Raw genomic sequence first — 14,584 nt, 5'->3', positions numbered from 1 at the left:
ATCTCTAACTAATCTCTCAGATATCAAATATTTTTTGATGTGACTGTACGTCACTAATTCTAGAAATGACAACACCATACAATGACAGTCACGTTCCCCAACGTACTAACTTATGAGAATCAGATTAGCTTCCAGTTTTCACTGCAGCACTTTCCTTGCGATAGTAACTTCTAGTACTAAGTATGTTTTATGCGGAATGACTCAAGGTTTATAAGCAATGCATGCGAGTGATGACGTGATGCTGAAGTGGAACTGGTTTGACAAAAAAATAGTACAAAAGTCTGAGTTTTTGGCAAAAGCTTCATGTTACAAATGTTAACAGCTGATTACTATGGCCTGGGTCGCTAAATGACAAAGTCACAACGGAATGTTCACATCGTTTGTGCACATTTTACATTTTTGGAATAACGTATCTATTTCGGTCCTAACATTTCTTCTGGTTTTACATAAGAGTCAAATTCCTCAGATGTCAAATACTGCAATGCGACAGCAGCTTGCTTAAGCGTGGTGCCATCCTTGTGTGCCTTCTTTGCAATCTTCGCTGCTTTATCATAACCAATGTATGGGTTTAACGCCGTTACTAACATGAGAGACTCATGAAGGAGTTGATCAATCTTCTCACGGTTGGCAACAATACCATTCACACAGTTGTCTGTGAAGGCTGAGCAGGCGTCGCCTAGGAGACGTGTCGACTGCAAGACGTTGCGTATGATGATTGGTTTAAAGACATTTAATTCGAAATGACCGTTGCTACCTCCAACGCTGACTGCTACTTGATTACCCATGACTTGAGCAGCAACCATTGTGATCGCCTCGCACTGTGTTGGATTTACTTTACCTAAACATAAGACTGTCGTGTAAACCATTGTTTGACTCATTACACACAGTAACCCGAGGCAAAACCTAGGCATAACCCTACCCCACACGTCCTAACCTGGTTAAGAAACTCATCAGTCTCCTGTATAAACTCTCACGAATAAACAGTTTGGTCACTTACCAGGCATGATGCTACTTCCCGGTTCATTCTCAGGTAAAGACAACTCGCCCAGACCACATCGCGGACCAGAGCCAAGAAAACGAATATCATTAGCAATCTTCATCAGACTACACGCGATCACGTTCAGAGCTCCGTGTAATTCAACCATTGCGTCGTGGGCAGCTAATGCTTCAAACTTATTTGGAGCACTAAGAAGTAAATGTAATGTGTGAGATGGCATTATGCGATGATGACAGTATACTCTGTGTGTGTGTATGTTCACACTTTTGTTCATTTCCAAGCTTTAAAAAATACAAATTCCGATTGCATTAAGTTAGGGAACAGTTCAGAAAAACTGTGACTTCAGAGATACGTCTCACCTGGTAAACGAGAGTGATGTTAACTCTGCAATTGTAGCTGACATTTTCTCAGCAAAACCAATTTTTGTATTAAGTCCAGTTCCAACGGCAGTTCCACCAATAGCAAGCTCAAAAACTCTTGGTAAAGTGTTGAGAACTCTTTGTTTTCCATACTTCAACTGAGTTGCATAACCAGAGAACTCTTGACCCAGTGTAAGTGGCGTTGCATCCTGTGTGAAAAAATATACTAAACTAAATCTTCGTTTGTGAATGAAGATTTTGTTTCGAAATCCAAGGAGATAAAACGTTATTTCGAGGTTTTTCCGCGATTAGAGAGATGCGTTATCCTAAATTTCTTAATCCCCGAAAGGAATGCGCAATAGTCGGAACTGAACTACTCAATAAACAGCAACATCCATCGTATGAAATCCTTGCCTGGGTATGCGTTCGTCCAATCTTCACAATATCTTTAAATTCTTCAGCTTTTTTTTCAAGAGCTTCATGTATTTTATCAAGTCCTGGTAAAAGTCTCTCATGAACTTCAATTGCTGCTGCAATATGCATGGCTGTTGGGAAGGTATCATTGGAGCTCTAGATCATGAGCAATAAAGATTAGCACAAAGTTTACTCTCAAATCTTCATTAATTTTTTTTATGTTTAGCATTACATAACTGTGTTGCTTACCTGACTTTTATTAACATGGTCATTAGGATGGACTGGAGTCTTGCTCCCCATCTCACCATTCATCATCTCTATTGCCCGATTACTGATTACTTCATTCACATTCATGTTTGATTGAGTTCCGGAACCAGTTTGCCAGACTACCAGAGGAAAATGATCATCCAGTTTACCTGAGATCACCTGTTAGACAAAGAAGTATTTCAAGTTGTTCTTTCATCCAAGGCATGAGCATATTCTGTGGCCTACCTCATCAGCTGCTTCCATAATATGTTCAGCAACACTGGCGTCCATACCATATTCCTTATTGACCAATGCTGCAGCTTTTTTGAGGTAACCAAATGCTCGGATAACTGGAATCTATAGGACATAATGTATGACTCCTTGACCATGCAAACATAGGCATACAAGGTAACAGGAGCCACAGTCAATTAATTTTGGCAGGATTGGTAATCAGTCTAGCAATTTGTACTTGAAAGTTGGGCAATTATGGTGTAAGCTAACATTCAAAATGATGCATTGGAAAAGAGATTTCCTTTCTTACAGGCATTCTCTCATACTGTGGATCTCCAATTGGAAAGTTCTTTATAGATCTTGCTGTTTGAGCTCCATAATATTTCTCAGATGGAACCTCAATCTCCCCAAATGTGTCTGTTTCAATTCGTACTGACTGTAATGGTGCAATAAAGAAATGAGAATAATGCAGTGGGTGAGGTCAAGGGTGTAAGGGGGCAGAGCTACCCAAAGGCCTGACTAGACCTTGAGGAAATTCTGCAACTGAGAATTCAAATTCTGAGGGATGGCAATTCCTATTTTCTAGGAAACAATATTTCTTCTTAGATCTTGGATCAAAGCATAAGTTGTACAGTATACCAGACTGATAATTTGGTTACACAATGCAGGTCATTATCATAATATCATTATTCATCCTTTAAAAATCCTGGAAACCAAATTTTCAGACTAACTAGCCACACAACTTGAAATAAAAAGTATAGATCTATCTACCATATGCACGTGTCTACATGCACGTATTCTCATAATTTTCCAGCACACCTACCATTGCTCGAACAGGACAGTTTCTTTCTCTCAACGAAAACCTTACCACCTCTCTAAAACTATTGAGAGAATATTTGTTGCTTTTTAGATGCCGCAATCGTAGTGCAAAAGCCATCAAGGCTGGATTCAAATGCAAATCACGAGGATTTTTTACCCTAAATAATAAATTAATATATTTTCTTCTATGAATAATACCAAAATTAGTAAGTACTTCGTGTTATATGGATGATAATAGGTCAACTATAAACATAAAATTGACATAGCTGAGCGCAACGCTCAACAGAATTATTGCTTTGTATTTATCAAGTTTTCTATCGGGTATCTTTGCTTTTTCGATATTATAGTCTTTTTCAAATCCCCTCACAACAAAATAAATAGCAAAAGCATTAAATTTAAAGGAGGAACATTGAACATTTTTCTCGCTGAAAACAGACACTTTGCGTCGAGAAATGTTTGCTGATACAACCAAATTGAAAGCAGGTACGGCGGGTGTAAAGAACCGCAGAAGGTTCCAGTTAAACTTATGGTGATACACAAAAATTCATCACCTCGCATAACTGAGATAAGGCAGTTTTAGTGATAGAGACCTGGCTGTCAATCAACGAACTCTTACGCATGCGTTGTCCAAATATATATTCAATAACCATCACAGCTGACTTTTTATGGTCTATGGACATGAAAGTATTATATTTACACAGATATTTAGTTTTGTCATTAACATCTTAACATTTGTAATGCATTTTTTTTACATATTTACATATATACCTGGTGAATTAAGTTACAAAAATTTAAAGCCTTTAAACAAGGTTTAAACATTAGATAGCAGAAAGCTCAGCTATTATCTCACTGAATACTTAATACTAAACAGTTCTTTATTCTTGTTTATATAACCTGCCCATTATAAATTATATAATTATATTAGAATATCATCTGGAAAAGAGTCTATTTCCTCAATAGAAAGAGGGAATGGGTCTCTCCAAACCCAATTTGATTTTTTGTTATTATATTTTCTAGCTGTTTTAGCCTGGACCAGAATGCAGACTGGGTATTCATCCTTGTCAGGGTATTCATCTTTCCAGGATTGGAAGGTCAGCAATCGCCTCTTGGCACTGCTGGTTGGTCCCTGAAAGAGAGGTAATGTTGCACCAGTATGTCCATGCAGTATAGCCATCATTTACACAATGCAATCTATGGATGCATGTCTGGGAATCAACAAAAAATCTTTATCCATACCCTGTTTGAAGGACAGCTTTCTGGAGTGATATCTTTAGACATTTCACCAATGTTATTACTGCATTCTAAAGGAATGGGCTTTAACAAAAGACAATGTTAATTAATTATTAACATCATCAAGATGTTTTAATAGTTTTTCTAAAGCTTGAGGTGAATTGCTGTTACACTACCTCACTACTTATACCTCAAACTCCAACAATATTTCCGTATCTTGCATCATATGTTGATTTCTTGTACTCTGAGACTTCTTTTTTTTCTTTGCAATTGGGCATTCATTAATCATAGATATTTCACACTAAGTAGAAATAATAATTCAAATGTAAATACGTCTGATTCAAACGTGTGATGGATATCTTGTTGGACCATCCTCTGACCATCAAATGCTACCAAAATTCCAGATATAATGTATCAATCAATCGTTAAAAACCCACATTTGTCATATTGTTACCCACATTTCTATTTGCAGAATAATCTTTTGGTGTCTTCTCTGATTCCTTGAACCAAACTTTTTTAACAGAATTCATAGCAGTATCTTTTCCAGAAGTTCTCTAGATAAAAAAACTTGTATATTAAAATATGAATGATTTTCGAAGTATTTATTGTGATGATGCATTGTGTACGTCAATTATCTCAGTGTTGAGCATCTCTAAGGATACAAAACCTGTTCTTTGGTGTCTGTTGTTTTTTCATAGGCATAACTGTCAATAATATTATCATATCCGCCTGTATAATTGAAAGAGTTTTTCACGACCGTCAACCAATAAAAGAATATTTGCAAAACAGAAATGCCCCTACAGTTTTGCAATATGATGTACATACCTTCTATGGATGATATTTCACAAGGTATAAAATTCCTTACATCATTCTCACCCTCCAAACCATGAAGAGCTGTTGAGTTTGTGATTTTATTTGCAGCCTGACTGTCATCATTTGAACAAAGTGACATCTCTTTAACTGTCAAACTTGTTCTGTTGCTAATTAAGTTAGGGAGCAATGTTGTGCATACCACCATTGAATAATCCACTCCCTGCAATCTTGTCTTATTTTTTCTCCTCACAGTTACTGAGCTTGGAAGTATTGGTGGTATTGACCTGTCATAGAGTACATGAAATATTGCAAAACAGAAGCATGGCAAGGCTTTTAGAGACATTCTAATCTGGATACCATCATCAGGAGAGTAATTATGGTAGTTCTAGAACTCTCTTGAAGAGGACCCTTGTTAAATAAGTCATGATCAATAATTTGGAAGACCAGAACCGAATAAAGATCAGGACAATTTGTACCTTGATATATCTTCACTTTGCTCGCTGTTCCTAAGAGGACTTTCTATGGTTTAAAATAGATTAACAATGAACATAATTAAAACATTGAAGTGTCAGTATAAAAATACAATGGGATGAAAACAGACTTCACCTTACCTGGTGCCACCGTTTTGGACCGTGTTGAATATTTCCTAAGTGGCTGTTTCTTTGAATAGGTCTTTATGGTTTTATCATTCTCATAGTCAGGTATATCCCAGTCAATATTAAAATCATTAGGTTCATTAGTACTCTTTTCAGTTCTAAGACGATTGATAGCGGCTGTTTTGCTTCTTGTTTTTACTGGCATCGCTAAAAGAAAGCTGAATGATAACTGACGTCAAAAATTGGTCTTACTTTTAACGCTGTTTTGTCCCGGCTATCTATTACGTTTTAAATTTTACATTTTATTACGTATTATAACTAATAAAGAAACGACCAATAGTACATAGCAGTAAATGCAATTAATTGAAATTGATTCCTTACCTCTGAAGTCTGAACTATGCTCTGAAAGATATAAACTTGAACGAGCTCTGCTTTATTTTATAGTTTGCTGCTTCGCCTGTCAGCCTTTTGTTTTCACTCTTGTGTATGTTTGATACACGTGAATTATATCAATGCTCATGATTGGTCACCTGAACAATCTACTAACTTCTTAGCCAATCACCATCTTCGTCAATAAGCGCCATAAATTGGCGCCAAAAACTAAATTTTAGTTCAGTGAAAAGTTTGAAACAGATGAATTTTGATTTGAAAGCTTGAAAAAGTAGGTATTTTAAGCCTTTAAATATAAGCAAAGTGCACGTGAATCAGATATTGTAAGTACCATATCCATAGTTAAAACATTTGGCAACATTTAATCAGTGTATGCTTCTGTTTTTTTATTAAATCGTAGAAAGCATGTCTGTACAGTATCTCTATGAAGTATCTTCGCCGTCATTTCAAATGGTGCCACATTCACCATTCATTAGAAAACCTTGCACCGTTGTTTCTTCACCAGTCGCGATTGTCCCTGATATAGACACCGGTGAAACTCTCAGTTCGAAGAAAGACTTCAGTTATATCGGTATAAAAACACTCTAATAAAAGTTTTATTTAACAACCATTACATGTATTCGAAACATCCTAACCAGTGAACTATTGTTACAGGCAAACAAACTCAACTTTTTACCATGGAGAAATCATCACCCGTGGCAACTGGCAGAGTACCTTCCGTATCTCCAAAGACACCACTGAATAATATTACAATACAAGCAAGAGGTATTAGATAATAATTTTACGTGTTTTTTTTCAAACAGTGTAAACATATAAAACCATTTATTTCAACTTTACAGAGCAACAAGTTCCAAGCCAAACGCCATCAGGAAACCTGTCGTGTAAAGCACCACCTCTCAATCTTTTCTCTGACGATGACTGTATTTTCTTATAGCTTAATACAACTTTATTAATACAAAGAGCTATTCCTCAGCTGCGTTAAATTGAATAATAAAATATAATATTCATTGTTTATATATTATTTTAGTTTAGTATAGTCATGGTATCTCCATGGTATGCTTGACGAGTCTAAAATAGGCTAAAAATATCCATCAAATGGTGCATGATAAATAGATTAGAAAGGTCACGGGGACATGAATACGATTCAAGTCTGCTCAAACGACGCTTAAACCTTTGTGTTTTCAAAAAAAAGATAAATATCAGTGCAAATATTTATCGCAATCATTACGCAAATTACCGGAAACAAATGGCCGGAAGACGGAAGTGAAACCTTCAAAATATTGTTTATAAATTTGCCGGTAAATTCGCGTGATCGCGTCAGTAGTAAAATCCAAGAAAGGGCTCGAATCTTCTTTATAAAGGTGAGTTTCTCTGTATCATGATTAAAAAATCCTGTTTTACTGGTGTTTATATAGAAATTTTTGAGTAAATTTTGTTTGTTCTTGTAACGTGGCAATGTTTATTGTGAAAATTGTTAATTGAGAGAAGTTTTTGCATGTTTCAGAGCGTCGACATTCATCAGTGACAGTGTATACGTATAAATTTCAACAAAGCACAAGTATGTTGTATTATGTGAGCTGTCTTGGCTTCTTTCTCTGCTTGTAAGTATATGTTTCAGATATTTCTGGACATGATAAGTCTAAAATTCTGCTTCGAAGTTAGCTATTCTGTATTATGCAATAAAATAAATTGTCAAATAGATCATTGTCAATAATTGCTTTTGTTCTTTCTGATATGCTCAAATTTCAAATTACAGTTATATAATTTTAAATATTTTATATTTCTACAGGTCATGTGTAGAGGGTTTCAATACAACCAACTATAACTATGATCACTTTATATTCACACAGCAATGGCCACAAAGTCTTTGTGAATGTATTGGTGTAAGTGTTCTAAGAAGCTGCATGAAAGCTACATGGTATCATTATTCTGAAGAATTGGGTTCTAAATAAATTGAAATAAACCAGAGATTTCTCGGAATAAGTGCTTGATCCATATGTAGGTCACATGTAGTTACTAGTCAAGGATGTGGGACTAATAGGTTAAATTATAATGCTTTGTACCACAGGTGTCTAGGTGTCGAATCCCAGAAAAAGTAAAAACATGGACTATACATGGATTATGGTAAGAGGATATTATGATGGCTCTACATGAGTTTAATTCTCATTGAGGTATTTGTATTTAAAATTAGATATTATATGTTGTATTTCTGCTAAATTGATAGGCCAACTCTTGGAAAAACAGAGGATCCTCAATACTGCAACAGATCATGGCACTTTGAGGAATCCCAAATTTTGGTAAAGCAATATTCTGAAATGTGTCTGAATATTTTGACCATGTCATTCAGTGATGTTTTTCTATAAAATAGGACATTGAAGCAAAGATGGAAATTTACTGGCCAGAACTTGAAACCTCCACTAATTCAAGAATTTCATTTTGGTGAGAATTTTCAGCATGCTGGGATAATGTTATTTAAAAGGTTATTTAGGAAGTTTTTTTCTTCAGGGAACACGAGTGGGAAAAGCATGGAACATGTTGCACAGATATGTCATCATTGGACAGTGAACATAAATATTTTGCTCTGGGACTGCAGCTAAACAGAAAATATGACATATTAAGGCAAGCGTGATATCCCCATTACCCTTATCATGTCTGTATATTGGCCAGCAATGACCTTGCATGACCTGCTATTTTTACTTATTTTTATTATTTTTATTTTTATACCTAATGAAATTATGTTTTTTTCCCATCCAGTATGCTTAATGATGCCGAAATTCTACCATCCAAAACGAAGACATACAAGGTATAAAGATAACTTACTTTGGTATATTACTTAGTGAAATCTATGTAAAATATTGGTTTCTTCATATCTACTACAGCTCGACGATTTCCGCGACGCAGTTCAAAAAAAGACCGGCCATTCGCCCATTCTTCATTGCTGCAAAACGGATGTAAGTCAGCGTCTTCTAAGTTAGACTAAGTATTGATTCATGCAGCTCCAGATCTTGCCGTTGCCGTTTGTTTACTGTAAGAGTAAGAGTCTTTCTCTCTCCTTAGAGCAAACAGCGAGTCGAGGAAATAATGATTTGTTTGGATAAAAAATTCAACGTAATCGATTGTGAGGAGGCGGACGAGGAATGCACCAATGACGTACCAGTATATTATCACCCATTGAACCCTTTCTTCGCGCAATAATCCAGCATTTTATTTTATAAATCTCGTTATTATCTGCTAATTTTTATATCAATTTGTTCTCCATTTCTCGTGTCAAACATTTGTTTTCGATGTGTGAAGGGTATCGAAAGCGATATTCGTATTATTTGAGGTTACTCCTGCCTAATTTACATAGATTTTTTAATATGATATATACTACCCAACAACGCCATCTAATTTATAATCATACCTCACAAATATACAAACGAAGAAACTTTGGGTTATTTTGTACAAATATATTTACTACCGTCGCATAATTTTTTGTGGTATTTACAAATGAACATTGGGTGAAGTGACGAAATAAATATATACTACTTTCTACTATGTTACTATACACACTATATTGTTCTGCATTTATACAATAATTACACAGAATATATTGAGAAAGTTCCGGCATAGATATTGCTACACATTAAAATTTTATATTCCTCTTGAAATATTCCCCTCAGTGAATAGAATAGTATTTTATATTGAGTTGCATTGTTGTGGTGAAATATTGTACTCCAGTTTTAGCCTCTACTTACTATGAAATTACATCGTAATATTTTTCTAAACGCTTTGTTATATTCATAGTGAAACAAAGCGTAGATAATAGGATTAACAAAGCTGGACATGAATATGAACACTGATGTGAGATACTCCACAGCCGTGGGTACTGAGTCTCGCCCGCTCACGACAGCACTGAAGTTCACTAGTCCCCTTGGTAACCAGAAGATGGCGAAAGCAGCTGCAACCATTAACAGACTTGTTGTCACGCGGGACTCGCGTGTTCGATGACGGCGAAATTTATGATTGATGGTGTTTATCGAGTATCTGCTACCATTTATGTTATCTGAAATAGATAGAAGAAGAGGTGGTTGACATTGAAGATGAAGCGAGGAAAGCCTCGACGGAAAGAGAAGAAATGATGAAGACATGAAGAAGAGGTGGTCAGAAATGTCGTGGAATGAAGAGATAAGAAGAGAAGAGGTGAAGTGGTAGATATTGTGGAGGAGACGAGGGAAGCAAGGTTGAGATGATATGGACACGTAATAAGAAGAAAGGAATGAAAGCTGGTCAGGAATATCATGGAATGAAGAGTTCAAACAAAGATGTGAGGTATAATGAGATGTGAGGTGGTAGATATTGTGGAAAAGATGAGGGAAGCAAGGTTGATATGATATCGTCAAGTCATATGAAGTGGTAAAAGAAATTGAAAGGTTATAAAATCAAAAGAAGATGCAAGGTTATGGACATTGACTGAAAGTAGCGGGGAGGCGGCGCAAGGATGAAAGACCCGGACCCGACTTGACGAAACGAAATAATTGTTTTTTTAAACTATTACTAATTCTATGCTATATTCAAATAAGGCGCCTTATGAAAGGCATAGATGCAATTAAATCATGCACAAGATTTAAATTTAGAAATCGTTTGTCTTCCCGGTAATCACGAACCACAACCAATTAGCTGTCAATATCCAGCATATGGCATACACCCATGATTGAGATACGTTTTTCAGTGTGATGTGTTATCATTTCACAAACCCCACGAAGACACAAGCTTCTTTAAACGCGTGTTTGCTGATAAAAAAATTATCAAATTAAAACACGTTCGAATGTTAGCGAAACTGATATTCGAATTTAATTAGAATGTAAGTGCATTCCATATTGTAATTATGGCTTGTGTTTATTCAAGATTACCAAGTCTAAGATTCCATAGTTTCCATTTTAAATATGCAGTAATATGACTGGAATAACAGGAAAACCTCTGACCCTAAAAGACCCCCTTCATGATTACTGCATGCAAAGGCAAAAACGTTTTCAGTCGATTAGTGAAGTATTTGATTGAGAAGAGGGCGTCCACGTCACTAATGTATAGCGATGATAATTTCTTATCTCTGTCTGATACTGATAGAATATTATCCAAGCGTGCCGATGCTCCATGTAAATGTAATGGATGGTTGCAATTGTGACCTCAATTAAGCATAGATGGGTTTAATTTGAGATCCTTTATCTTAATAGGTGAAGCAATATCGTCAACTTTCAATATTCAACTAACTATAACTATAAATTCCTACCTCTCTTACAGGGCGATGAAGAAAGATCGTTAACGCTGATCTTTGAATGACCATCAACAGACAAGCTGTCGTTTTCTCTCTCGATTCTTGCTCTCAAGTCCAGTTGACTGCTCATTCTTAATTGCGCGATAGGACTTTGGCCAATCCTCCGAATTTTGATATAAACAGTAATGTACAAGATGGTTGCAATAAGAGCAGGGATTATGTAGCAGAATGCCAGTAAACTGATAGAATGAGCTTTGTGGTGAGACCAGTTTATATTACAAAACAGTGTACCCTGAATGTACTCGTAACCACCCCATCCTAAGAACGGCATTATTGACCACAGTAAACTATGAACCACGACCAAAAATACCATGGCGTATGTCGTTGAAGTTTTCCATTTAAGTAGATATCTGTGTGGATAGGAAATTGCCATAAATCTGTTAATGCTGATGCTGAACAGCACGCCAAATTGAATGGCAGTCAGTAACGTATTTAAAAATCCTGATGCCACACAAAGCTCGTGGCTTTGAGACCACTTGCCGTGCAATGCTGTGCTGACAACGAAAGGCATCACCAATACAGACATACCAAAGTCGGCTAATGCTAAAACCATCACAAGAATTGCTGGTGAAGACACTTTAAGAGATCTCGTTCTCCAAAAAGCGATCTGAACCAAGACGTTGCCAATCACAGATGCAACTGCAGTCAGGATCACAACGACAACAAGGACATAAACTCCTGGCGATGGAGTAAATTCCAAACTTGTACCATTTCCAATGCTTTTAAGTCCCCTCATTTTTCTGAAGCTAATTCTAATCAGCCAGTCCTTCACTTGCAGCGAGACTGTGGGCAGATTCCAGAAATATCTCGGTTTTCACTTTCCTCTTTAAATGTACAAAAACAATTCATAATCGATTTGTTGACAGTGTTTTAATTAAGACGAAGATATCTGCCAGACTAAGAAGGATTATTGGGTACGGCTGTCAGCTTTAATTGTATTTGTTCAAATAAATTTTTGATAACAAATAACCAACCGTAGCGTTTGTGACAGACCCTAATCGTAGGGGATATCGTTGGCAACAGAGGTGAAAATGAACTGCGGATATGCGTGTGTGATTATTAAGAAAGTTAAGTGAGAAATGTCGGTGATGTTAAGTGTTACCTCTCCCTACAAGAACACAGAAACGTCTTTCATATTCCTGTGTCGCAGTCAAGTGAATACGTGACCCGTGTCATGAAATTGGATCCCTTTACAAGAGTTACTACGTGCAGCTTCATCATCTTTTACTCATTTTTTCCACATTTTCAAGGAAATATATTCATGGAAAGCCAGGCGAATATCGTCCCAAATTTCCATATCAAAGTAATGCAAGGTTGCATGATCAGTACCTCCGTTATAATCAATTACTATGGCCAATAACTAAGAAATATCGTTAATTGATGATAAATGATAATGAAATATTGTCCAAATTTAACCGCGAAGCCAGCAATATAATCTCTAAGATCAAAGAGTTCATGAACCGAACAGAAGTATAACTAAAATAGCATTTTAACCCAATATCAGAATTGGCTGAACGTTGTTAGTGCTTCATAAATTCTCAATTCAAAGCAATACAGTGGATGATATTTTACAACGAATATCTGCATATGACGTAAGAGCGTATTTGAAGACAATTCTCCGGAAATTTTCTTCTTTCATATGAAGGATGGTTGTATGAAATTCTTTAACTTCATTTTTAGCAGTTGGATTGCCTCAAGTGATTCGTACAACCTTCAGCTTTTACAGACATTGTTTTATATACGTATTAAGTATATACAAACCTTGACTTATTATGAGGCCAATTTCATGTCTGTTGACGGGTAAGAAACCTTTACAATTGTGTTTTTCAAAGAACCTTCATCCAGTTACCGTATATGAGGCTATTAAAGATGTGTGATAATGATGATGATGACACTCTAGTAATCATGCAGTAATGAATCTTCTTGGATTCACATCAAGCGCTCGGCTCATTTATTGAAGTGTTGGTGATGAATATTTATCGTCTGTGTCAAAAAGCAGGGGTAAGATAGGCATGCATTGTGTGGGTGGTTATCGAATACAATGGCGCGGTCTCCTTTCAGACGTATTCACGTTGCGAGCTTCATTGGGAAATAATTGTAACATTCAAATCGTTCCATGCATGACACCACAGACACACCTGAATGATATGTTAATGCATTCTGCTTATTAATAATCCGATTTCATGTTTTGCACAGATAGAAAGCATTCATTTTTAATCAGTTGTTTTGTTGAATTTCTTGCCGTAGCTTGATTTTTCTTGTCACATGGATGCCTAGGCGCATCCTGACACCTAAACGTCACGACGTGTTGAGCCCATTTACCTAGAAACTTATGGTTTTAGACACCCCGGAATAAACATAGACAAGTCTAAACGACATTTGTAAAGGAAAGCGGGCAAATTAGGAAATAGGAGGTTCGAACTACATCACGATTAATAGCAGGTTCAAACTACATCACGATTAAAAAGCTACAAATTTGTCTTGCAGCCTCTATTTATGTACATGAGTGCTTATATACCTTCATTGAGAATTGAGATACCTTGATCTCATACCTTGAGATTAGTAATGTGGCCACCTTTGTTTAATCCAAACTCTTTTGTTTTAGAAGATAACCCTCCGAAGGGCCCTAACGTAATAGTATGCGCACACAGAGTACGTCATTAATATTTTTACCCGTGCCAATTATCTGAAAAACGGACGTTTATGGTGCAGGATCATTATTTGTTTCTGGCATGCATGCCCAACATTTCCTCTGCTTACGTCTATCACTGGTTACATAACTACCTATTAAAATGTTAATGTATCATGCGCAACCTGAGCGCACATAGATTCTACATTTTAGCTAGAATAAAAATTACGCTCATATGAACCATTTCTCCCCGTGATTACCCTTCGGTTACTATCTGACTTCGAGATTAATTAAAGAATATTGTACTCACCTTGTACTTGCCGAGGTACTTGTAATCACCAAGGAAATATTAGCAATTGGTATGCGTCATAAAACTTATGATCTTCCTGTAAGATTGGCAGGTATCTTAGTTTTACTCCATAATCAGCTGTAGCAAATCATTCCCCGAAGCGAACAAGAAAGAAAAGTTATATCATATATGGCTCATTCAAATACGCGGCTTTATAATTCTCTGTCATGAAAAATACGTTGGCGATTTGTTTAAAA

The 14,584-nt window shown here is 36.3% G+C and overlaps 4 protein-coding genes and 1 long non-coding RNA gene across 9 annotated transcripts; 2 read left to right on the top strand and 3 right to left on the bottom strand.

The window, feature by feature from the left end:
- Positions 1 to 287: 287 nt before the first annotated feature.
- On the bottom strand, positions 288 to 3,273 carry LOC114532451 (fumarate hydratase, mitochondrial-like). The gene is made up of 8 exons (XM_028553957.1): positions 3,071 to 3,273; positions 2,558 to 2,683; positions 2,263 to 2,373; positions 2,020 to 2,196; positions 1,771 to 1,926; positions 1,357 to 1,565; positions 998 to 1,185; positions 288 to 838 (listed from the first exon to the last, which is right to left on the bottom strand). Exons 1-8 carry the CDS (start codon positions 3,182 to 3,184, stop codon positions 414 to 416), a joined length of 1,506 nt encoding a protein of 501 aa, XP_028409758.1. The 5' UTR covers positions 3,185 to 3,273; the 3' UTR covers positions 288 to 413.
- A 55-nt stretch (positions 3,274 to 3,328) lies between these two features.
- LOC114532453 lies at positions 3,329 to 7,065 on the top strand. 2 transcript variants are annotated; one of them, XR_003687956.1, is made up of 7 exons: positions 3,329 to 3,549; positions 4,084 to 4,203; positions 4,995 to 5,145; positions 5,362 to 6,366; positions 6,496 to 6,666; positions 6,750 to 6,860; positions 6,935 to 7,065. It is a non-coding gene; the product is annotated as an uncharacterized LOC114532453 (long non-coding RNA). The 2 variants fall into 2 exon arrangements; XR_003687955.1 differs by having other exon boundaries at positions 4,769 to 5,145.
- LOC114532452 lies at positions 3,840 to 6,176 on the bottom strand. 2 transcript variants are annotated; one of them, XM_028553959.1, is made up of 9 exons: positions 6,087 to 6,176; positions 5,721 to 5,923; positions 5,586 to 5,628; positions 5,122 to 5,393; positions 4,964 to 5,025; positions 4,755 to 4,850; positions 4,487 to 4,597; positions 4,303 to 4,380; positions 3,840 to 4,192 (listed from the first exon to the last, which is right to left on the bottom strand). In XM_028553959.1, the coding sequence occupies exons 2-9, from the start codon at positions 5,908 to 5,910 to the stop codon at positions 3,983 to 3,985; spliced, it is 1,062 nt and encodes a 353-aa protein (XP_028409760.1). In that variant the 5' UTR covers positions 5,911 to 5,923; positions 6,087 to 6,176; the 3' UTR covers positions 3,840 to 3,982. The 2 variants fall into 2 exon arrangements, with proteins under 2 accessions (XP_028409760.1, XP_028409759.1); XM_028553958.1 differs by having other exon boundaries at positions 5,721 to 5,912.
- A 309-nt stretch (positions 7,066 to 7,374) lies between the features above and the next one.
- On the top strand, positions 7,375 to 9,544 carry LOC114532558 (ribonuclease Oy-like). 2 transcript variants are annotated; one of them, XM_028554093.1, is made up of 10 exons: positions 7,375 to 7,456; positions 7,600 to 7,696; positions 7,885 to 7,978; positions 8,164 to 8,219; positions 8,320 to 8,392; positions 8,464 to 8,534; positions 8,601 to 8,714; positions 8,850 to 8,898; positions 8,975 to 9,046; positions 9,153 to 9,544. In XM_028554093.1, exons 2-10 carry the CDS (start codon positions 7,656 to 7,658, stop codon positions 9,288 to 9,290), a joined length of 708 nt encoding a protein of 235 aa, XP_028409894.1. In that variant the 5' UTR covers positions 7,375 to 7,456; positions 7,600 to 7,655; the 3' UTR covers positions 9,291 to 9,544. The 2 variants fall into 2 exon arrangements, with proteins under 2 accessions (XP_028409894.1, XP_028409895.1); XM_028554094.1 differs by having other exon boundaries at positions 7,428 to 7,456; positions 7,584 to 7,696.
- A 188-nt stretch (positions 9,545 to 9,732) lies between these two features.
- LOC114532556 (G-protein coupled receptor 161-like) lies at positions 9,733 to 14,566 on the bottom strand. 2 transcript variants are annotated; one of them, XM_028554089.1, is made up of 3 exons: positions 14,349 to 14,566; positions 11,365 to 12,233; positions 9,733 to 10,140 (listed from the first exon to the last, which is right to left on the bottom strand). In XM_028554089.1, the coding sequence occupies exons 2-3, from the start codon at positions 12,143 to 12,145 to the stop codon at positions 9,818 to 9,820; spliced, it is 1,104 nt and encodes a 367-aa protein (XP_028409890.1). In that variant the 5' UTR covers positions 12,146 to 12,233; positions 14,349 to 14,566; the 3' UTR covers positions 9,733 to 9,817. The 2 variants fall into 2 exon arrangements, with proteins under 2 accessions (XP_028409890.1, XP_028409891.1); XM_028554090.1 differs by lacking the exon at positions 14,349 to 14,566 and adding an exon at positions 13,171 to 13,369.
- Positions 14,567 to 14,584: the final 18 nt, after the last annotated feature.

The sequence above is a fragment of the Dendronephthya gigantea genome, unplaced genomic scaffold, assembly GCF_004324835.1.
Source record: "Dendronephthya gigantea isolate DGI-Jeju-01 unplaced genomic scaffold, DenGig_1.0 000079F, whole genome shotgun sequence".
NCBI classification, from domain to species: domain Eukaryota; kingdom Metazoa; phylum Cnidaria; class Anthozoa; order Malacalcyonacea; family Nephtheidae; genus Dendronephthya; species Dendronephthya gigantea.
The sequence above is the reverse complement of the archived record's forward strand: the minus strand, read 5'-3'. Positions and strand labels throughout refer to the sequence as shown.